The sequence below is a fragment of the Xenopus tropicalis genome, chromosome 2 (genome assembly GCF_000004195.4).
Source record: "Xenopus tropicalis strain Nigerian chromosome 2, UCB_Xtro_10.0, whole genome shotgun sequence".
Taxonomy (NCBI): Eukaryota; Metazoa; Chordata; class Amphibia; order Anura; family Pipidae; genus Xenopus; species Xenopus tropicalis.
Window position 1 is genome coordinate 139,231,462 of NC_030678.2, and position 25,524 is coordinate 139,256,985.

General features: G+C 39.8%; 1 protein-coding gene across 1 annotated transcript; it reads left to right on the forward strand.

The window, feature by feature from the left end:
- Positions 1-1,462: 1,462 nt before the first annotated feature.
- Positions 1,463-25,484, forward strand: nab2 (NGFI-A binding protein 2 (EGR1 binding protein 2)). The gene is given in 8 exon segments (NM_001126669.1): positions 1,463-1,870; positions 9,475-10,270; positions 12,580-12,713; positions 14,687-14,738; positions 15,130-15,244; positions 18,493-18,687; positions 20,537-24,774; positions 25,229-25,484. Coding segments are annotated over 7 exon segments (1,449 nt in total). The 5' UTR covers positions 1,463-1,817; the 3' UTR covers positions 20,641-24,774; positions 25,229-25,484.
- Positions 25,485-25,524: the final 40 nt, after the last annotated feature.

Below are 25,524 nucleotides of genomic sequence, written 5' to 3' on the forward strand. Positions count from 1 at the left end.
CCCAATAAACACATATATGTCTGTTTCGAGTGTAGTGTACAGGTATGGGATCCATTATCCAAAAACTGGAAAATCCATTATCCAGAAAGCTCCAAATTATAATTATATTATATATGTCAACTTCACTCATTAAAGGGAGCTTGTATATTTCATACAGCTTGTTGGAGGTACAATTTCAGTTAAAAAGATGATGCCATATAGTGAAGTGTGTTTAGCCCCTAAGCAGAATGGGGGTCATAAAAATCCTTTTGAGGTCCATGTCCAGCCGCAGGCCAACAGTTGGACAGCCCTGCTCTAGATCATCTGAGAGTTATGCAAAAGGCTGTTATACCAGGGTCAGACTGGGGTATGCAAGACCCACCAGGACTGCTACCCCAGGGGCCCCGCCACCTGCACGATCACCCACTGCCAGCCACTCCCCCCGCGTGCCATATACTTTTTTTGCCTCGATTGGGGGAGAATTTTGGTGTCCCACCGGCCCAGCCCAACCCTGTGTACTCTATTGTCATATATTTTTTCAACCTCACCTCCAATGTTAATATATGAAACGCAGATGAAACCCTATTCTAATTTATAGGGTAGCACACATATCATTTACATGCTAATTGTGTAGCAGAATTTCATATTTGTTTTACATGCATTACCTGTCTAAGGGCAGTGACACACAGGGAGATTAGTCGTCACGCGTCAAATCTTCATTGTCACGGGCGACTAATCTCCCCGCAATGCCATCTCACCGCCTAGAATGTAAATTGCCGGTGGGATGGCATACGCGGCATTGCGGAGGAGGATGGCATTGCGGGGAGATGTCGCCCACGACAATGGAGATTTGTCGCAGCGCGACTAATCTAACTGATAAAATCATATTAAAATCACAAAGAATGACCTTGCAATGCGCCCAGATTAAATTTTCAGAGTGAACTGCATAAGGGATGTGCTGCAGGGCAGTGTTCCAGACATGGGAGCATATACCTGGAATGAACGACCAGTGAGCTTCCAGAAGATGTTAAACTTTACCTTCCACCAGCAGCTACTGGAGGAGGATGAGAGTTGTAGTTTATCAGCAACCAGATCTCTTCAGAGGCTGCTAAAGGTTTTGTGCTGCCCATGCAAGTGCAGCCATACTGTACAGTTCTTTAATAAATGCCCCAAGTTCCAAACCATTATCTAAAATATCCAGTAAGATTATCTCACAGTTGGCTCCTCTCTATCTGCAGCAGCAAAGGAACTATGATATCATGCTGCCTCTCTTGTGCGGGGCTGTGGTGTGTGGGCAGTTCCAGCACAGAAATGGTTATAGGAGGACCAGTCTTGCCTCTGTATTGTATTGCTGTTGTGATGGAAGCTTTAATGTGGCCCTTCCCCCAGTCCTCCTACACAGACCCTGACACACAGAGAAAGTCTCTCGATGCAATGTGTATGTGGGTGGGAAACAGCAGTGAGTGCTCGCCAACCCCAGGCAGGGAAGAACTCCTCTAAATCAGTAAGTTAGAGACACAAAACAATAGTACTGACTGGAAAAGGCAGGAGCCAGGAACAGAGGTGAAGGACATAAGCTAAGAGATACGGGACAGATGTGTGAGACACTACATGAGAAGAGTGAGAGGCTGATTTGAAATATGGTCGGAACTGACTGAAACTGAAAATAAGCAATTAAATCCCAAGGCAAAGCCTGTTAAGAGCAGAGGCAGGAACAGGACAGGCCAATGAAAAAGCAACATCAATTAAACAACTGAATTGAGCTGTCACTTTCCTGGGGAAACTTTTGCTCAGACTCCTTGGTTATCCTGTGGCACATGCAGAAGAATTCCCTATACATGGCAGAGAGAGGTGCAAGAGCAGAAGAACTGAAACGACCGCCCAAAGCAAGGCACGTAAGTTAGCCAACAAATGGGTTAATATGGAATGGTCACGGTCATTGTGTCATTGCTTGATAACTTTAACAGTGTGGAATGCACTGTCAGTGGGTCCCAAACCTTTTTTTTCCAGTTGTGCTAACAGTCATGGTCATTTACAGTACGGGCAAGCAAGCACCCAGGGCTCTCAAGAGCATGAATTAGTAAACTTTGGACACTTAGATGTTGAAGAACTTCACCAGCATTCTTCCAATCAAACAACTGGAGGTGATGTTCTGCAATGTCTGAAGTGCCCAGGGTTGCATATTCCTGCACTGGATCTTTAACCAATCATTTTATAGGTCAGTCCTGGTCTGAGGTGAGAGTTCCTAGCACCTGTTTGTATATCCAAAAAAGTATGTAATGAAATGTGATGCTGGAGGTTTGAGAACTGCTGTGCTTAACTGATGTACGCTACATTGATGGGGGCATTTGCCATGTTTTGTACAGTAACTTGTATATACCAATGATACCAGCAATAGTGTAGAGGGGATTTCTTTTCTTTTTTATGTTGAAAATATAAATAAAAAGTTTCAGTGTGTGCTGAACCTATAGGGTCCTCTGTTAGAACTCAACCAGGACGCCCATTGAATGTTCTCCCCATACTTGTGTAGGTTTTCTCTGGGTGCTTTGGTTTCCTCCCACACCCCCAAAACATAAAGGCAGAATAATTGCTAACAGGTACCTAATTCTCTAAGCTCCATCGGACTGTTGAGAATGGTTAACAATCTCTTAACTGTCAAATGTGCTGCACCATATAGATAGTAGTCTAATAACCTGTAAATCCTATGGTGCTATTTCAAAGACCTGTTGTTTAATGTTCACAATGCTCATTGTGAATAAGTCATGGAAGGAGGTTGAGAAATGGGCTATTCAGACACAATTGTGAAAACATTTTTTGTATTACTTGTTTTTGTGCAAAAAAAGACTAATATGTTATATAAAAAGAGTAATACGTGTAAAATTGCTTCGTTAGTATATTGAGATCATCTTTTTCAATTCACAAGGGAGGATACCAGGGAAAGTTAGTACAGGTATAGGACCCATTATCCAGAATGCTCTGGACCAAGGGTATTCCGGATAAGGGGTCTTTCCGTAATTTGGATCTCCATACCTTAAGTCTGCTAAAGAATCAACAAAACAATAATTAAACCCTATGGGATTGTTTTGCATCCAATAAGGATTATTTATATCTTAGTTGGGATCAATTAAAAGGTACTGTTTTATTACTACAGAGAAAAAAGGAAATTAGTTTTAAAATTCTGAATTATTTGATTAAAATGGAGTCTATGGAAGACGGGCTTTCCGTAATTCGGAGCTTTCTGGATAACGGGTTTCCGGATAAGGGATCCCATACCTGTACAATGAATGTGTGACTATATTTGTGTTTGCTTGAAGAAGACTGGCACCTACAGAGCAATGGGAAGTAGTGGCATTAAGCTCAAACTCGGCAAAATGGACCAAAATAAATGCATTTTGCTCTAATTCTTGTTTGTAATAGAAGTAATTATTAAAGGTAACATTTACAGCACTTCTAGAACAACTTTATCAGAACAACTAAGATCATTACTAAAAGCACTCTGTCATAAATATGTAAAAGTAACTATCACCAGCGTATATAGGCCATGTACTCTTCCTTTCTCTGGCATCTGGATGTTGGATATGATCCAAGAAAAGACTGCATTACAGGTCTTCTGGTTATATCTCTTTCTGTGGATGCAATTAAAACATTTATATAGGGAATAATGTATCCCCTACTGTAAAATAAAATTATATAAGAATTCACTGAAGAACTCCATGACAATATAAAGCACAGGGTCTCAGTCTTAGTGCTTTTAGTGTATACAGGTATGGGATCTGAAACCCCATTATCCAGAAAGCTCCAAATTATGGGAAGGCCATCTCCCACAGAGACTATAATAAGCAAATAATTCAAATTTTTCAAAATGAAATCCTTTTTCTCTGTAAAATAAAACCCTTTTTCTCTGTAATAATAAAACAGTACCATGTACTTGATCATAACTACAATATCATTAATCCTTACTGGAGGCAAAACAACCCTATTGCGTTTAATTCATGTTTAAAATATTTTTTAGTAGAAAGATCCCTTATCTGGAAAAACCCAGGTCCAGAGCATTCTGGATAGCAGGTCCCATACCTGTACTGTTCAGGCAACTCCAAGTTGATTCCTTATAGCCTTAATTTAGAAACAAAGTTTCAGTGAGTCAGTTGGGCCTGATTCTAACTGATGACATCACTATACACTGTTTATAGGGCTATATTTTTACTCATTACTAGTGTATTATAAAGAAATAATGTCTCCTGCCAAATAAATGTAGTGATATCTCAATTGGCTCAGGTCTGTGTTTCATGCCCAGACTGCCTCTCTTCCACTGATATTCTAAACTGCTATACATCTTTTTACCAATCAGATGCAATTTGGGCATCCCTAGGCTAGATATGAATACAATTTGGTGTCCCCACACTTTTTCTAGAACATTTCGTTATTGTCAGAACAATGTTTGGCTATAGGACGTGTTTTGGAATACAATTTGCTTTAGTAAGAAGGTCTAAAAACACAAAATTGAAAATAAAGACAAAATAACTTCAATAAACCTCAATCAAAAAGAGCATTTTATATGTACAGGTATGGGGTCTATTTTCTATAAGAAAATATCGGCAAAATATACAATAAAGAACTTTTGTGGTCTCATTTAGACCCCTTATTACCAAATTTTCAGTAGCCTACCTTCATTGTACCGTTCCCCCCGCCCACAAAAATCCACACCTACAGGGTCCTAGAGACACTTACTACAAAGTGAGAATTATTAGCAACCAAGATGTACATTTTATATAAATTATAAGAAAGATTAAATATCCACTAAACATATACTAAATACCCATTCAGTATACAACAGTATACACATCTAAACAACAGTTATGCAGTCATCACATCTAAACAACAGTTATGCAGGATTATCCCAAAAATGGAAAAGAAGTAACACAAAGGGGAAATACATTGCAGTGATGGCTTTGTTGTTCCTTTTCTATATATTCCATGTACGGCAGCGAGGCAAACAAGCTTCTTGTGTGGGAATGTATGTGGGTGCTATTAGATTGAGGCAACACCTATTCTTACACACACCCTGCTGGTGTTCTGATTTCATGGCTGGCTAAGTAGGTGGATTGAGATAACAAAGAAAGTTTTTGTGTATATTAGGAAAGGAGGAGAGGTGGGTTAGAGAAGCTGTTTAGGTATTAAACACATGTAAGGAGCAAGAAGAGAATTAAAAAAACATTATTTGAGAGTGGGAGGAAAGAGGAGGTTTAAAACAACAAGAAGGGCAGAGAGAAGAAGTAAAGGGAAGGAAAATGACAATGTGAGAAGAAGAGTAATGAGAATGTAATGTTCCAGTGGTAGTCCTCTCCTTCACTCCCACACATGCCCACACACACACCCACACACAAACACCCACACATGGCCACAAACACACACCCACACACATACATATAGACACACACACACACACATACATACACACACACACACACACTCTCATACACACACACATATACACACACATATACACATATACACATACATACACACACATATACACATACATACACACACACACATATACACACATACATACATACACACACACACACACACATATACACATACATACACACACAAACATACACACACACATATATATACACATACATACATACACGCACACACACATATATACACATACATACATACACACACACATATACACACACACATATATACACATATACACACACACATATACACACATACACACACATATACACACACACACACATATACACACATACACACACATATACACACATACATACACACACACACTCACATACATACACACACACATACACACACAAACACATACACGTACACATGCCCACACACACATATATATACACATACATACATACACACACACACATACACACACATATATACACATACATACATACACACACACACACACACACACACACACACATATACACACATACACACACATATACACACATACACACACATATACACACACATATACACATAAACACACACACACAGATATACACATATACACACACACACATACACACATATACACACATACATACACACACACACACATATACGTACACATGCCCACAAACATGCACACACACCACTGCAGCATGATAAATTTAGAGAGTGCATTACACACACATACACACACACCGTGTTTTGCTCTGCTGGAATTTACGTCTTGTGTCAAAGAACTGGGCAACAAATCTATTTGTTGACACCCAGAAACCCAGAGTTATTAATACAGGTATAATAATGATGTGCAGGCTGCAGGTTTACCGCACACAGCAAATATGCGGGTCACAGGCGTGTGTGGGTCGAACTCTTCCTGTCGCCCACCCTGCCTGCGACCCTTTGCTGCCTCCATCAGCGTCTATTTCTAGATGCACGCCTGCCCCTCCCCCTCTGTGATGTCAGAGGTGGGGCTGGGGGCACAGGTATGCAGTATAAATGGATGCAGCACAGTAGGATGGGTCATGTGCAGATATCTAGAAAGTAGGTTAGAGTTGGGTGCAGGTCGAATTTTTTTCAACCCACACATCACTAAGGTATAGGATGCATTATCCAGAAAGTTCCAAATTATAGGAAGACCATGTCCCATAGACTCCATCATAAGCTAATCTTTAAAAAAGTATTTTCTTTTTCCCTGTAATAATAAATCAGTACCTTGTATTTGATCCCAACTAAGATATAATTAGTCCTTATTCCAGGCAAAACAGTCCTATTTAATGCTTTTTAAGTAGACCTAAGATATGGAGACCCAAATAATGGAAAGACACCTTATCTGGAAAAGCCCAGGTCCTGAGGATCCTGGATTATAGGTTCCATACCTGTATTGATAGACCTCAGTTGATAGGTTACATTCTAGAGGTTTAGGCCTTATTAAACAATATAATGACTGTACTAGCTGTCCTCTCTTTGGCAAAGCAGTATCTCTTCACTGAATCAATATTCCCATATCAGGGGACATTGCAAAATAAAACCTGTCACTGTTTCACAGTTTTGGAACCAAATCTAAGACCGAAGGCATTACCCAAAACACAGTAGACAATTATGGGTCATACTGTAAAGCAGTAGTAGAGCAGAAACCAAAATCAAAGTCATTACTACTTTCACTGCAACTGTCTCCATAGCCTGCTACCAAGCATCTGCTCAGTTTAGACAAAGAAATATTCTCTTTCAGATTTAGATAAATCATTGACAACAGAAAATTATAAAAGTGGTAAAATATATATATATATAAACTATGTGCTCTAAGGCAGCATGTTGGTGGTATTTAGCACTTTCTTATTTATATCCTAAGCACATATTCACGAGAAATTGTACATATTTACACAACAATGACACCTTGCATAACAGGAAATATTGCTTGCAAGTAGCAGTATCAAGCGGGGAATGCTGACCAGCAAGCACATAGTTCTCACCCACCTTTGCAGAGTGTTGAAACTCTATATGTCCTTGTATATAATACTTTGTTCTACATGAATATATTGGAGAATATAACAAAAGTTGCAAAGTTTGCACCAGGTCTGGCAAACCATAGCAACTACATACTACTTTATTGGTTGCTGTTGGTTACTAGACTTTTGCAAAACATTTGCTTACATGCTTGTTAGGAAGCAGTGTGTCTTTGTACTATTTTGCTAATCATGAGAGTGTAAATCACAATGTAAAGCTGGCCATACACGCACCGATGATATCGTACAAAACCTCGTTTCGTATGATATTTGGTGCGTCTATGGCAACTCGCAGAAGGCTGCTGATATCGGTCGACTCGCCAATCGGGCGGGTTAAAAGATTTTGATCGGGCGCCATAGAAGGCGTCTGAGCAAAATCTGCCTTCAGGGCTGAATCTACAGAAGGAGGTAGAAATCCTATTGTTTCTACCTCCATATCTGACGATTCAGCCCTGAACGTCAGTGGAGGGTTGGAACGATCTTTTGTGCGGCCAGTGATCACACGAAAGAACGAAAATCGCCACGTGTATGGCCAGCTTAAAATGTAACAGATCATTCTTCATAGCCTGGAGATATCTAAAGAAAATCTAAAGCTGCTAGACTAACGTGAGTTCTGGTGTTATGGCCAGCTTACTAACTAGGGATGCCTGTCTTGTTACCGATGGCTGCTGAAACATTAACAGTTGCAAGGAACAAACTAAGAGCATTTTGAAGAATTCAGTGGTGGCCAGAGTACCCATGTGCTCCCCGAACAAATAGCCTTTAAGCCTGTCTGACTTTTACTCTGTTCCATAGGGTTACATCCAGTGAAAGTTGTCATTTAACCTTGAATAATTCTACTGTATTATGCTTAAAAGAGATTTAAAGTTCCAAAAAGAAAATGTATACTTACGCAAAACTTACCCAGCCCAAATCCACAGCAGCACTTTATCAGTAGGGTTGCCACCTTTTTCTGTCAATAATACTGGCCTTCGGGTGGGAAGGGGGGGTCATAATGTAACGGGAGGGAAGATGGGTGGAGTGGGCTGGGCAGGGAAAAATTGGATGGGGCAAGGAAATGGATAGGGAAATGGACAGGCTTATAGGTGGAGCATGGTTATAAGGGGTGAGGGAATGATTTATAGGGCATTAAAAATTTACCAGCAATTACATTGCCAGTAAATGTGTAATACCTATGCCGGCCCTAGCTGATCATTTACTGCCCAGGCTGGTCAATACTGGCCAGGTGGCAACCCTGTTTAGCAGTTATTCTGTGCCTCACAAGATGCCTCCAGTAGCTTCCTATATTATTTATCTTCTGACTCACATTAAATGCCATAGGCTGTTTTCAGTTACCTAAGCTTAGGGACCAGCTTTATATAGTAATATAACATTCACAATACAAAGCTAAATAGTAATTCTATTCTGTTGTGTATAAAAGCTATGAATTCTGCATCAGAATTAATAAGTACCAATAGAATCAGCTTATTTGACAAATGTCACCTATTTGCTAATATTGAGATGATTTCCAATAACTCCCACCAATACTGCTATGGGGCTGCTGAACCAAGTTCATTTTTTATGACAAACAACTTTTCTAGTTATAGTTGATGCATCATATCTGGCTTGTTTTGTGATCATTTTTTTGCTGCTTTGGGCATTTATTGAAAATCGTTTCCATTTATACTGTATATGGTATTTTTTTTTTATTTCTGCTCTTTGTTATTGATCTTATTCTTCTCATGTTATTGTTCAATGAGGCATTAGATTTTTGATTATTTTGACATGTTTTTGTTACCAGATACAGACCTTGCAGTTGGGTTGTTAAGTTGGTATTTTGGTTTGCCTTGTTGAATATTAGGACCATTTTATTTAATTCTTTCTTTCATTTTGTGTATTGGGCTGCTTTCTAGGTAGAAGTGCTGATTGGGTTCTCATTATAGTCATATATCCAGAAACATTTAAAACAAGTTTTTTTGTAACATTTCTATAAATTTCTGTCTTGCAGGATCACTACGGACCCAGTTATTCTTCCTCGCACCCTGGGTGAACTGCAGTTGTACCGTGTCCTCCAAAGAGCCAACTTGCTTGGTTATTATGACACCTTCATCCAGCAGGGGGGAGATGATGTGCAGCAGCTTTGTGAGGCGGGTGAGGATGAGTTTTTGGAAATCATGTCTCTGGTTGGCATGGCAACAAAACCATTGCATGTCAGACGATTACAAAAAGCCTTGAGAGATTGGGCGACCAATCCAGGATTGTTTAATCAGCCTGCCTTGGGAAATATACCTGTCAGCAGCAGTATACCATTGTTCAAAATTTCAGAGACAGTGGGGCGAATTGGTAGAAATACAAATGGGCATCTCAATGTCCCTGAAGTTCAGTGCAAAAGCCCTGGAAATTTTGTTCTAGAACAAGCTGAGAAAATATCCCCTTCCCAGCTAGACAGGAGACAGTGGACTGCTCAGATTTCCCCAGAGCTAGATGATGCAGATGAAGAAGAAGTTGGTGAGGAAGAAAATGGAGGTGATCAATATTCTTCACCTGGGGAAAGGCTAGAACCTGAGCTAGCCCAGGTCGTGTCCGATAGTGTGGATAGACTAATGAAAGGACTGCCACGAGGAGATATCAGTGAAGCCAGATCAATGCTAAAGTTGAACAAGAAATTGGGTCGTTCACTCGGACACATTTTCCAAATGGGCAATGGAAGTCAGAGGAAGGAACGTGAAATTCGCAGACACAGTGCCATCTATGGACGGAGTGAATCCAAGAGACGGGAAGGAAAGAGGCTTACACTGCATGAGGTCAGCACAAACTTCTTTTTACCTGCTAATTCTTCATTGTTTTAGCTGAGGTACCAATAGAATTTACTGAGCTGCTCAGAGTGTAATGAGTTGGTGTTGATGTTTCCCATATTGTGTGTAAAAAAGGCAAAGTTGTGCTCATCACTAAATTTTAAACCATTAGGTCATGGTGCAATGAGACTGTGACCACAAATTCCTATAGACAGAAAGAGATTTTTTGGAGTAAAAGTGGTGTTAAACTGGTGTAAAACACTTTTTCCATGCTCATACAGAAATCTGCCTAAATTCTGACTCAACCGTCACTTTTCAGTTTTTGGTGAAAGAAAGACATTTTACAGCCACTTGAAAATAATGTCAATATATTGTATAAGTCTTTATTCAAAGGAAAAGTAAAGCCTCACTGACAATTCTTTAGTTTTGGTACTATTGCACAGAACCCTCCTCAACATGTCACTGATGTGGTTGGGGAGGGAGGATAAGGAATCTTTTGGAATCTGACCCTGTCATAAACAGCCATCATTTCTTTTGTTGCTCATATTAGGGCTCAATTACAACTGTAAAAGCAGTGAGCAAAGTAAATTTTGCGCAACCGTCATGGTTTCTTCTCATAATGCAGAGCTTTTTCCCAGAATTGTTGTTGTGCTGATCCACCAAAGTTAACACAACTACACTTGCACTTTAATGTAAACTGAATGCAATTGCGCTTAAAGTTTTCCAGGTCCTGTTGGCATCATTTCCAGTGTTTGCCATAGAGTGACGTGCGCCCAGTTCTTTAGAGGCAAGTTCGCTGTGTCTATTGACCCAGGTCTGGAGGTGGTGGTAGCTCCAGGGTTCCCCTGTCAATTGGTACAACTCTTCTCAATTCAGAATGGGAGGTGGATAGGCAGGGTTGGACTGGGGTATACAGATCCCACCGGGGCTTCTGCCTCAGGGGCCCCTGCACCCCCCAATGGCCCCCGCTGCAGCCTTCACACACCTCCCCGCAGGCCCCCCCACCCGTCCAACCCCTTCCCCCGAGCGCGCATAAATGAAACTTACCTGCGGCGCGTCGGGGAAGGGAGACCGGAGAATCAGTGGAACTCCCTGTGGGGAATCGGGTCTGGGCCGCCGGAGTCCACTAGAGCCAGGGCCCATCTGGCTTTTTCCCAGTGCCCCGGCAGCCCAGTCCAATCCTGAGGATAGGACTGACACAACTGAAAGTTTAAGGTGTTCCTTCACAATAAAGGGTGTATTTGCTAACACTGGAGATAAATATCTCTAGTAATGTTGCCCATAGCCACCAATCAGATGCAGACCAATTGCAATTGGTCTTTATTTTTTCATTATTTTCAGATTATTAATTATTTAGCTTTTGTGCAGCAGCCTTCTAGTTTGGAATTTCAGCAGCTATCTGGTTGCTAGGGTCTAATTTAACCTAGCAACCAGGCAGTGGTTTGAAAGAGAGACAGGAATATGAATAGAGAAGGGCCTAAATAGAAATATAAGTAATAAAACAATAAAATTGTAGCCTTTCAGAGCTATAGTTTTATGGCTGTCAGGGTCAGTGACCCCCATTTGAAAGCTGGAAAGAGTCACAAGAGGAAAGCAAAAAATTAAACTATAATAAGATGAAGACCAATAGAATAGGACATTCTTTAACATACCAAGGGGCACATTCATCAAATCACAAATTCGAATCCCGAATGGGAAAAATTCGGATTGGATACAATAATTTTTGAAGATCGCAAATATCACGAAACGCAAATATCACAAAAAAATCGTATTAGTCACAATAATATTGTATTGGTGATCCAAAATTTTCGTATTGAGCGATACTGAAGCTTGAATGAATCCAAAACTTTCATACTCTGCGCGACAATACGATTTTGTTGCACAAATTTTGTTGCAAAGTACGAAAAAGTTGCGCAAAGGTACGAAATTGTCGCAGAAAATACGTTCAGTGCGAAAAATAAGCATTCGGAGCGTTCGTACGTTTTTAAGTATCTCCTGAGGCCATTAGCCTGGCGCTAGAAACAATTCACTTAGGGCAGATTTATCAAAATGTGAGTTTAGAGCTCAATGCATGAAAACTTATCCAAGTTCTATACATTCCTTTGGGATTTCTCGAAGTGTTTTTATTAAGTTAGAAGTCAGCATTTAATAAATGCGCTACTAAAAATCCCATAGGAATGAATAGAACGTGGGTGAGTAAGCTCACATATTGATAAATCCGTTCTTAAAATGATGTTCTTAGTGTTCCACTTCCTTTAATATTTTAATTAAAATGTTAAGCACAAACTAAAATCTCTGCTTCCTACTCTCCCCTACAGCTCACAATTAATGAGGCAGCGGCCCAGTGCTGTATGAGAGATAACACCTTACTCCTACGGAGGGTAGAGCTCTTCTCACTAGCAAGGCAAGCTGCCCGGGAGAGTTCTTATCTGGCGTCTCTTAAGTGCTCCAGGTTTGTTCAGCTTCACATTGTAAATGGGTTCAAGCTGTGTCTGCAGGGTGTTTTGTGTCTTTTACTAATCCATCTCATTCAGTTCTGTAACCCAAGTGTTCCACTACAGCCAACCACTTTCTGTTAACTGTTTGTGATCTGTGTCCCCTGTGCAACTGACTCAACCTCCTGTAGCAGCCCTGCCTTGTTTGGGGCTGGAATTCTAGGCTTAGAATCAGAACCATGGTCTTACACTACACTTGATTCTGCCCTTGAACAGATCATCTGTATTTATGCCACGGCTTCCTGGATAGGACTGTAACACATTTACCTAGGAGAGTATAAGAGATAAGAAAGCTAAGGTCAGCCAGAGGAAACAGATAAAGGCATAGGCAGTGCTATAGCCAGAGACCTGTAGGCCCTTCTTTCAAAATGCTGATTCTACATTTACCAAGAATATCCTGCTCTCTCTTTGCACCTGTTGCTACGTTTTTATTATATTGGACTGTGTTCTGTCTCCTCTTCACTGTAATGATGCAGTTGTTTATGCCTGTGGGGTTCTTTTAAAAGAACAATGTCATGACACTTAGAGCCTTATTTCTCATTTTTATATATGTTCATTCAATTTTATTGAGTTTGGCTCCTCTTTCTAAGCTTACCTTTCTGACATTTCTGACAATAAAAGGCTTTTTTCATTTAGATTACATGAAGACTTTCTGTAGAATCTCACCCATAAAGCAAGGCTGTAATATTACTAGAAACAGAGCTGCTGCTAATCTCTTCCCATCCTGTATAATCCAGGCTACATCCTCTGGAACTTTAAAACCAAGGGAAGAGATCAGAAAGCCTATAGGTATTTTATGCTCCCTGCTCAGTAACTCATAGACTTTTCTGTAAAGATGGAAATGATGATGAAGTTGGCAAATAACAGCTACATTAACCTGATACCTAGGGGCTAATTGATTAATAATCGGGGTTTGGTATCAGAGCTTTCGCTGTTTTTTTTAAATAGAGCACATTTTTTTTTACCATTTTTCCTTTCCATCTTTTTTTACAGAATCGTGTTTTTTTTAAAACAAAATCTTGCCATGTTTAGGTTAGGTAACAGAGTGGGGAAAAAATGCCCTTAGTTTTAAGAAAAACCTTGATGATGATTGTTTTTAAAGCTGCATAATGATAACATTCCACTAAATGACTAAAATGTGATTGTTTTTTCTTCATGGAAATGTAAACATACAATTGCTCAGAGCACTGTTCTAAGCACTTCTGCAGGTTTCTTATGTCTTTCCTGAGCAGAGCAACATCAGAAGTGGCCTCTGTTTTCCTTCTGAAAATGTTCTAAACTTGAGAATCTGACCAGAGGGTGATGAGGTTTTTACAAAATTCATTATTTTAGCTTTAAAAGAGCTAAATAACAAAATAAAAAATAAATAAATAAATGCACATGTAAAAATGTTAAAGGAGGGAAAGGCATTTTTATTGCCAATAAATTTGTCACAATAGTGCAAGCTAGAACACTATATTTATTCTGCAGAAAGCATTACTATACCTGAGTAAAAAGCCCTAGAAGCTCCCTAGATAGCAACTACCATTTTAGCTTGGTCTCAGTAGCTTGAGGGTAGGGGAGCAAAATTCTGATGGGAGGGGGAGAGGGAGCAAACTGAGCAGACTCATGCCCATGCCTTGAATGATTTTTCTGAGAGAGGCTGTCTGATACCAAAGAACATGTGTACATGAAAGGAGACAAGACATCCTGTGTTTCTTTTGATAGAGGACTCACTTCTGTGAGTGCTTATGGCTGTATTTACATAGACCTTTCTGATAAAGCTTACTTAGTTTTACCTTTTTCTCCTTAGAATAGCGCTTTGAGATATTTTTTTCAGGTTTACATTTCCTTTAATATACATTGTATTTATTCACATTTCATGTTTTGATTGATACTTTTTAAAAAAAAAAAATTTCAAGTCACTTTAACTTATTTTATCATCCTTTAGACCAAATAATGAAGAACTTGGTGCATCACAGCCTAAAATCCTTAAGCAAGAGGTAAGTACCTGCGTATAGCGGCAGTATAGTACCATATTTATTATGAAAGGATCCTTCTTTGTATCAGGAAAAGGGTCAGATCCAATTCAGTGAGGAAACCGTATCTCCAGTCAGCTTCCCCTAGAGACATTGATGCAGTTTTCTCCTCACTAATTTGTGACTAATACTCACTAGTGGATAAAACAAATCTTTATTTTTTATTGAATATATCTAGAAGCTATATATACATAATCATTCATTGAACTCTTTCTTTTCTACAATATTTTTACAATTGCTTTTGTCACAAAGATCAATATATTTTTAATGTATTTCAATAGGAGAAGAGAGAAAGTTCTTATTATCCATTTATATTATATGAGGCACTAATTCTTATCTTTTTATATATGTCCAGGCTGTGGAGATGCCTTTGCAGCTAGACACAAAGAGTGGCTCTGTATCAATGCGCCACAGTGTGGAAGAAGGCAGTGGCAGTATGTCAGGGGAGAGCATGGACGGCAGTTTGCAAGGTAACCGTGTTCTCTGTGACACCTATAATCCAATATTGTCTCTGCAACAATAAATTATACCTGGATCCAAACACCCCAAAATAACATTAAAGTCACTGCTGTACATGCCTCTGTGCTGATCTATCAATTACCAAAGCTTACAATGTGCTGAAGCACATTATACAATAGGTAGATTCTGTACTATTCGTCTAAATAAGCATCTGCATTCATTTTAAAAATGACTAATGAAGTAGAAACTCTTACTTAACTCGTACTTATGTCCAAACACTTCCGTATAGGTGTGCTGAGTGCCATTGCATCCATTCCACCTCTTTTGCTAAACCTTGCAAAGTTTATCTATTGATACAAGTGTAAGCTTATAGTAAATTAGCCCTTCTATTACCACAAGCTACACCGTATTTTACCCAGGATGAGACTGTATCCTTCAGGGGTGAGCCCTCACTTTATATGGAGGCCAGGCATATATGTTGTTGTATTTCTCAATAAATGGGCGCCAGTGGTTCTTAACCTTGAAACCATGAACTGTTTATTTACACAGCCACTTATAGTGTAATTACAGCATAGAATAGGTAGGTAGTAGCATCTCACAGCATAGGCAGTACTTACACAGCATAGTCAGAATAACCCTTTAGCTGCAGGGTACAATGGGTTAACTCCCAGCTTTCAGGTATATGCTTCCAGTGGAACCTGGGTGATCACTATCTAACCCTAGGTCTGTACACTGTTAACCCTACTCTGGGCAGTATTATACCCGGGATTATAATCCCTTTACAATTCCTGGTCGGAGCCAAAATGCTGCTCACTAAATAGCCCTGCCTGTCTATCACACCTAGGGGCTGATTTACTAAGACACGATTTCGAATCCGAATTGGAAAAATTCCGATTGGAAACGAACATTTTGCGATTTTTTCGGCGTCTTTACGATTTTTGCGTAAAAACGCGAGTTTTTCGGCATCTTTACGATTTTTGCGTAAAAACGCGAGTTTTTCGTAGCCATTACGAAAGTTGCGCAAAGTCGCGATTTTTTCGTAGCGTTAAAACTTGCGCGAAACGTTGCGCCATTTAAGTTTTAACGCTACGAAAAAGGCGCGACTTTGCGCAACTTTCGTAATGGCTACGAAAAACTCGCGTTTTTACGCAAAAATCGTAAAGACGCCGAAAAACTCGCGTTTTTACGCAAAAATCGTAAAGACGCCGAAAAAAATCGCAAAATTACCGATCATTCCGAAAAAAACGCAATCGGACGCATTCGGCCCGTTCGTGGGTTAGTAAATGTGCCCCCTAGTGTGATCTATAACAGGAGCTGGCTATTCTTTCTGAACCTACCTATTCCTAGATTTCCACAGTATCTCTCTGCCTGCTTGCTCAGGCAGAGAGCTTCACAAAATGGCTTCCAGCCTCATGGCTGCTGAGCCTTTTATATCACAGTGCCACCTAATGGCCAAACTGTGGAACTGCACAAGGGGTCATGCTATGACCAAGGAACAAGGGACTTACTTCCCATTACATTAACAACCCTTCGTAGCTGTCCAATACTAGGGGACCACGGAGTTAGAAAAGGTACAATTTACCAGTTCCCTACACAAGGGAACCCTGGACCCTGTGCGCCCCGCCCCATCCTGTCCCCATACCCCCAAACTGCCACCCCCCCCCCCGCTCATACACAAGGCAGCAGGGTTGTGGGGAGTACTGTAATGGGGGGGGGGGGAATGGGCCCAGAACTAGTGGTAAGTGAAAGAAGAGGTACTTGCCTGGCGCCCCCCCACCGTGGTGCCCTAGGCAGGTGCCTCTTCTGCCAACCCCTTGTTCCGGCCCTGCCTGGAGCTACTGCCACCCTGAACATACCAGTTATTCCAGGGTTCCCAAAGCAGGTTGTGTTTATAGGAACAGCAGACATATGCACTAATACTGTTTTAGCTCCAAAAGTAATGCAACCCTAACTGAAAATGTGGCAGATGCACTTGGAATTCAGGGATCAAAACACTGCTTTATGACCACAAAACATGGTGAATTCTATCAGAAAGTTGCACGTTGCACACTGCAGCCAATTCCATTTTCACTTAAAAATGCAAATGGAATGGTTCATGTGTAAATATTTTTAATTTCTGAAACTTTTATTTTTTTTAAGAAATGTCACTTTTTTCACGGTTTTGAGTTTTCCTGTAATTCACTAAAGCATTTTCTGATTTATTTTCAACTGAAAGGTGTTTTTCTAGTATATAGGAATATATGAAAACTGTAACAGTTACACAATTCCTTTATAAGGAGATAGAGTTAGTTAAAAAATATAATAGTGTGCATGCATTTTAATGTATTTCCTATTTATTGGTTGTATGTTGAATAAATGAAACACCTTTACCCCAGTTAGACAACACTAACATGTACAGATGAGTCCACAGTTTAGTTACACAGTATGAGCTCTGGTAGTTGTTTATTGTGTCTGTTCCTAGAAAGAATGTGGTATAGCCAGTTAATATCCAGGACTTTAGTACTTGGTGTGACAGCTGTATGCATGTTCTGAATGGGAGCCGTCATGCTGATGGTGATATAATTACTATGCTGGCACCCCCTCATCTGGCCTGCAGACATGTTTGTAATGTATTTCGTAAACTGTTGAAATGGAAACAGACATATTATTATTAAGACATTATAATTATTATTATTATTATTATTAAGGCTCATCTACAATTGTGAGTTTATTTGTAAAGCACTGAAATTGCCCAGTCATTCACAAAGGCTTCATTTACTCTTGCACCATTACATGCCCCTGAAAACTTGTGTCAGCCCCAATGCCATGCCCAACCTGCTCCGAGGAACTACATGATAGTTCCCAGACAGACAAAAGGGGAAGCCTGCAATTACTGCCAGCCAGGTAGTCCCCTCAGTGAGTAGGTCAGGGCCACAACTGAATTGTACTATAATACAGATATTACTGAGTGGAGCCATTCCAACACCAATTCTGTAAATTAGTGATGAGTGAAATCTTTCACCAGGCATGGATTTTGCCACTGGCAGATTTTTTCATGAAATGGGCTCCAAAATTTGCCACGTGTAAAAAACATTGCGAGACAATTTTTTTGACGCGGGTCATTTTCGCTGTTTCGAGAATTTTTTGCTGTCTTGCAAATGTTTTCTAAGATTCGCACATTTTACAGTGAAGTGAAGAAAGACGAATTTGCTCATTGCTACTGTAGACCCTTGTTTTATAAGAACGCCAGCAATGAATGTTTTACTCCTTTTCCCTACAGCAGTGGCCATAAGAATCCCAACATCTCCCAGCGGCCCCACAGACCTCTCCCTTAACCTGTCACATCCTGCACCATGGAGTAGGCAAATTCTCCAGCAGACTCTAATGGATGAGGGTTTACGATTAGCCAGACTGGTATCACGTGACCGCATGGGCCGCCTCAGTCTTTGCTTGCCTGGTACCCCACATATTTCAGGTAAGGTTCACTAATATATAATAAAAAAAATAATAAATATTTTTTTTTATAGTTTTTCCGTTATGTAGCTTTTTGTTCAGAAGATCTCCAGTTTGGTATGTCAGCCGCTATCTGGTTGCTAGGAGCACCCTGGCAACCAGGCTGTTGTTTGAATAAGATACTGGAATATAAATAATAAAAAGTCTAAATATAAAGATAAGTAATAAAAAATAACAATAACATTAATATTGTAGCCTTAGAGAGCAAACGTTATTTGGCTGCCAGGGTCAGTGAACTTCACTTGAAATCTGGCGAGAGGCAGAAGAAGAAGGCAAATAATAGAAAACCTATATAAGATATATGTTAATATAATATTCTGTAACATACTAAAAGTTAACTTTAAATATCTGTAGTTTTTCTTGAATAATATAGTGATGAAAGAGCAATCCACAGACAGGTTTCCTACATACACAGACTGCCAATGGAAAATGAGCTTTAATTTGCTTGTTGCATAGTCTGTGTAATTTCAAATCTGCTTTGTTTTGTGGAAAACCCTGCTTTGAATAAAACACATGTAGCCCACTTTTGGTTATTCTGTGCTGCTACCTGCTGACTACTTGTTCTTTGGCGCTACAGGAGTCCTGAGCCCCCGCTTACTATGGGGGTTAACAAGGGATTCTCCCTTAAATGGCGTGCCTCCACCCAGGGATGGTGTTGTGGAACTATAATCCACCCCCTGGGAACTTAACAGTCTCTAGTACCTCTGCCTTGGATCCACACACAGCCCCCAGTACCTTGCCCCTCCCTGGGGTAGTAGCTTACCGGCAGATAGGTGATCCTTGTGCAGGAAATAGTCAGATACACACGGAGTATGATGAATAAGATGAATCGTTTATTAGGGCAGGACCTCTCCAGGAGTGGCACATATTATTTATACACAGCATGCAGGGCTTTATCTCCTCACTACTCATTGAGTGCTTTCTCCTGTTGGGCAACTCACGGTACTCACGCCAAGTGTCTCCTTCTAGGTGATCTCCCCGGTACTCACGCCAGAAGGCACCCCCTCTTGGGGTCCTTCCCGGTACTCACGCTAGGCAGCCTCACCACAGGCAGCCCACCCCGGTACTCACGCCCAAGCCCCCTCAGATCCAGCCTCCTTGGATTAGCGGTGACCTTGTCCACCTACCTAACCACTTATGGCCCTGCACTCCGGCTGATGTAATGCCGGGAGGTCTTAACCTCACTCCCACTCCTGGAGGGGCAATGTCCGCCCATTCTAAACTCCTGGCGTCCTACATATTACTCCTAGAGCAATCTATTATAGAACTTCTAACACTAAGCTATACCTGGGGTACTCCTTACTGGAGCAGTCCCCAAAATGTCTGACCCACAGCACATGGCTGCATCCCCTTATATGGGCCTATGCACCACCCTGTGGCCATATCCCGAACTGCAGGTATACACCCTGTTAACTGTTTAACCACCCAGTCATCCCAGTGTCCCTGTTTACTATCACCACCCTGTGGCTTGTCCTAGGGGTTCCTGTCCTAAGGGCCTGTTTTTGGTAAACCCCTACACACAGGTACTACATACCTGCTTGAATTTACTTTGGGTGCCACTGTATTCTCACTATATCTATATATAGAGAATTTTTCAAGGCTTCAATGGTTTTGTTTTCTGTCTTAAATTATTGTCATCAATGATTGTTGCTGTAAAACCATTTTCATTTCTTATAAAGATCAGTTAAAGCTCACGAGCTGCATGCAGCCTTACACATATTCATGGCACAAATGAATCACTTTGACCATAACTGTATGATCTTGAATTGTGATTTTTTACAATATTATTCATATTCTCCTGTCTGCAACAGAATGTGATGATGGTGGATCAGAAAGCTGCCCTAGCCTGCCGGTTTCACCCCAGATCACAGAGCTAAGAACTCCAAACTGCAAGGGCCAGGATGAAGAAAATTAAACATCTATAGTGACTTTGCCTCCATATTGCATACAGGACCATACGTATAAATCAAATTACCTTGAACTGTGCAAAACCATTGCAGACAAGGATTCGTGTTTCTGTTTTAGCAATGGTCATGGTGTATGAGAAAATGGTCCAGACATTGTCCTAATCAAAACCATTAAGTCTTACAGTGCCACAGAGTTTAGAACCTTATAGTAAATCTGAAGTTGCTAGAGCTAAGGATTAATATAGAATAATACTTCTGGTGAAGCAGTAACAGTATGGCGTATATAACCTCTGCATCTGGATTCCATTGTAAAGGCTTGCCACCTTTCATTACGCCAGATTTATTACAGTTCCAGTGATCATGAAAGATTTATGAACGTCCTCATCTGGGATATCCACTTGGACTATTAGCGATAATAAGAGGAAGAAGATAATCAAGCAATAAACTACCCTCTGTGGCCTAATTGCAATATTTTAATGGAAATAAGCGGGCAATGTAAAAACACTGCTCAATATATTTCCTAAAATTTCAGGTGATAACCGCATTGTTGTTAAGGCTTCATTTTACTGAATAGGAATGCAATGGATTGCAATGAAGCACGGAAAATGTTTTTTATAAAAATGATTAAGGGCCACTAAAAGAATTGCATGGGACTTCAAGGCTTGGAAAATGTCAGTCCTTTTATTGGCCATTGTATTTCCAATCAAGGACTTGATTCATTAAAGAAAGGTAAATATTAACCTGTTCAGAAATGAAGAGGAAATCCAGTGTTTGTTTGAGCAATGCATGTAAATTATTTGGATAGATTTGTGCCATGTTAAGGCAAAATATGTCATTCATATTGACATTCAATGTAGAGTAGCCATGGAAGCTGAGAAGCATTGTATTAGCAATCAAAAGACTTCATTAACATTGTACTAGCAGGGGTGGTGGCTGTGGGATTAGTATAGAATAGTAATACCAGTAGGCATTAGTATATAGCAAGACAACTAGCAGTAGTTTCTGTTTTGGATTGTCTGTTTTCTTAGGCCTTAGAATCTGTATTCCTTGTGTTCCAAGTCCATGTACAGTGTGTGATTCTCATTGTATAGCTCTGTCAGCACTCCATAAATACGGTTTCAATTAGTGTAGTGTTATAGTGATAGAGGTTATCTGTAGCTTGCTTATATCTAGGAATACTCATTATACAGCATACAGAATCAATATCATTTAATACCGGTGACAAACATATATGTAATGTGTTTTCTCAAAAATAAGTATGCAGTTCAAGTAATTTACAATGAATATTGCCTTGGCATGCTTATGTTTAGTGAAACAGGGTCCTACTGTAAAATCACAGTGAAGGTAACACCTGAATGAACACGAACACACGTATATATATATATCTTCTCCTGGTATGGACAATCTACTTGCTTTATGTCTTTTAAAGGAGCAGGAAAGGTAAAAACTAAGTAAGCTTTATCAGAAAGGTCTATGTAAATACAGCCATAAACACTCACAGAAACGCTGCACTGAGTTTCCTGTCAAAAGAAACAGGATTTGTTGTCTCTTTGTTTTCCTGTGCCAGAGACACGCAGCTCTCTCCTCTCTCCCCTCTTCTGCCCCCCCCCCCTCCCTCAAGAATCAGCAGGAATCCCAATCAGCAGGAAGCTTCCTCATAGTCAAACTTACTGAGCATGTACATGGGTCTTGGTCTTGGTGCAGGAGCGAGGCATTATGGGAACTTTCTTTACAAAGCTCAGTGTTTTTTTTTCCTATGAGGCTTCTAAACGTCTGAACGGGAGAAATATGGGGAGACTTAAGGGCACTATTGAGAGAACTGAAGGTATGCCTGCAGCTTGAGATTAACTCTTCATTAGCCTTTCCTTCTCCTTTAAGGCATAACACACAAAGTTATCTTAACAGTTTGGCATCTGCATTCAAGTGCTAGTACTTAGAAAGTGTGTTCATTTGCAAGGAAGAGCTACACCTACTAAATATATTACAGTTATGGGATCTTATCCAAAAACCCTCTATCCAGAAAGCAGCTTCTAATTACAGGAAGGCAGGGGTGTGCCCCTAGTGCTTTTCACGTGGCAGCAGGAAGGCAATCTCCCATAGAGTCCATTTTAAGAGTATAATTTCAATGTATGATAATAATAATAATAAAAAAAAAAACATCACCTTGTACTTGATGGTAACTAAGCTGCATCAATCCATATTGGCAGCAGAACAATCCTATTGGCTTTATTTAATGTTTAACAGATTTTTAGCGGGTATGGAGATCCAAATTACAGAATAACCAAGCATTCTGGATAATAGATCCCATACCTGGAGTTGGAAGGAAGTGATAAGCTCCTTGGAAGTTGTGATGAGGCTGAGAAGTTGGAGGGCCATACATTAGACGAATGCAGTCTCTGGATTCACTCATTATAGATGGTGGTGTTTCTGTGTTTGTATGTGTGCTACTCTTAATTGTGCAGTTCTCTGGAATATTTTGGAACTTTATTAAATACTTGATTATAATAAGAATGTCCTTCAGGATTCACCTAAGGTGAAAATAGTTACATTTGTCTGATGTAAACTCACTCAGTGCGCTTTGCTTGTTGTTTTCTCATTTACTCTCTACATTCCGTAATTTACTCAGAGGTTTTTATACACATTCTAAATATTATAAAATAACAGCACATTCAAAGGTACCCAGAACGGGCTGTTTAAACCATTTCTGAGCTACAAATCATAGCATGTATGTTTAGTGTTGTTGCCTAGGTAAAGCTGATCGTAAATAGGCACATTCATCCCATTGATGATGGCCAAACAAGCCAATTAGGTTATATATTATTGACCAAAGTAGCCAACAGAGGCTCACATCACAGCCTGCCACAGTCGCCAAATGACTGTGTTACACAGGAGATCCCTACAGCCTCGTTGACCACTTATGGTGTAAAGCACAGATATAATCTGCTAAAAGATTTCCCAAGGAAATATGAGAAAATTCTGAAGTCAAGGCTGAATATCTTCAGCAACTCATAAAATCCCTGAATAAGTGGGTGCAATGTTAGTGATTTGTGCATAGTGCACCAGATAAAAACCAAATTAGTCAACAATATATCAATGTTGCTGCTAAATGGGACATTTTGGGGCAGATTTATTAAGACACGAATTCGAATCCCAAATGGGAAAAATTCGGATTGGATACGATAATCTCTGAAGATCGCAAATATCACAAATATGTTTATGAAAAAATCGTATTGGCTATCCAAAAGTCCCGAAATTTTCGTATCCAAACGATCGTAAAATGCAGGAAAACCATTGGTACCAATGTCACTCTGCAGCTCCAATCTGGCCCAAGGAAAGTCACAATACTGAAGCCTGAATGAATCCGAAACTCCGAAAATCCGAAAAAGTCATGTTAAAACGCGGAAAAAATTGGCGAAAATACGCCAGGAACGAAAAAGTCGCAGAAAACACGAACGGTCCAATCGAACAAATGATCTGACCGTTCGTGGATTGATAAATCTCCCCCATTGTGTCTGATTTCGGACTTCCACTAAACTTTTTGACTCATTTTTTTCTCTGTTACACTGGGCCTTGACTTTTTTCAGTTCTTTTTTTTTTCACTAATTCCCCATGGCAAATAAATTCACTTCCTTTACATTTTTCCCCTGGAAAAAAACTTTAGTTATTTTTCCAGCAACAATTTTTTGGCACTTTTGTTTTCCATGGAATAAAGAGTAAAAAAATTATCCCCTACAAATAAAATTCTTATATAGATGCCTGTTATTACACATCTTCCTCAACTTTATGAATCAAGAAAATTATAGGTTTCTTGGCGTCAGGAAGGAATTTTTTCCACATCTGCAGCAAATCAGAGAGGTTTCAGATGGGGGTTTTGTTTTGCTCTGGATTAACTGGCAGTTAGGCAGGTTATATATAGGCATAAAAGGTTGAACTTGATGGACATGTGTCTTTTTTCAACCTTACTTACTTACTTATATGTTTTACATCAGAGTTGGTAGAAATAACCAACAGGGAGTTAGCAAAACTATATGGGAAATAATGGAAATACCTGCCCTGTTGAAATAGTTTACAGGAAAAAATTCTCTGCATGGGAAAAGTGAATGAAATGTAACTTAAAATCTACGTTTTTTATGAAATGTAAAATGACTAAACATGCAATTTACATTCATTTTTAATTTTAAGAAGTCTTTGAGATATTTGCAATATTGGACCGCTCATACCAGATTGTTGGCCCAACAACAACCGAGGCCCAACAACAACCAAGGGTTAACTAAATACAGGAAGTGCATAGACAGAGGGAGGCACAAAATCCGAATTTGTAAATTTTTCTTTTTTTCTGTAATCCAAAAAACTCAAAAGTTCCCCACACTCACTTCTACATCAACTCACCAGCTGTGAGATGCTGAATTTTTACATTAGAGCTTTTAAATCTAGAACGCTCTAGAATCTTGTTTTGGAATCTCTAATTCGAGTTATTTGGTAAAAACTTGAATTTGAATGTTGATGAGTCTGCCCTTTTTGTATGGCTGACACTCTGGCCTAAAACTCTCTAAAACTGCGAACAGAAAAAACACTAAGATTAAAAATGAATGTAAATTGCTCAGAGGAGCACTCTGAATGGTAAGGTGAACAAGAGAAATATTATGAGCAGTAGTAAATCGCCCCTCTGTATTAAGGTAACTGACGAGCAATAGAGGAAAAGCTCCACCCACTTACGACAGTATCACAGCTTAATGTGCAACTGTAATGTCTATGTTCTCTGTAGAACCTCCTGTGTTAGCTTTTTTATTTCTTGTACAGTAGAATATTTATTTTATTTGAAACAATAAAGTTTATTTTGTAGTTTACCGGCCTTGGATGTTTTTATTTTAATGAGCAATTTATTGCCCTGT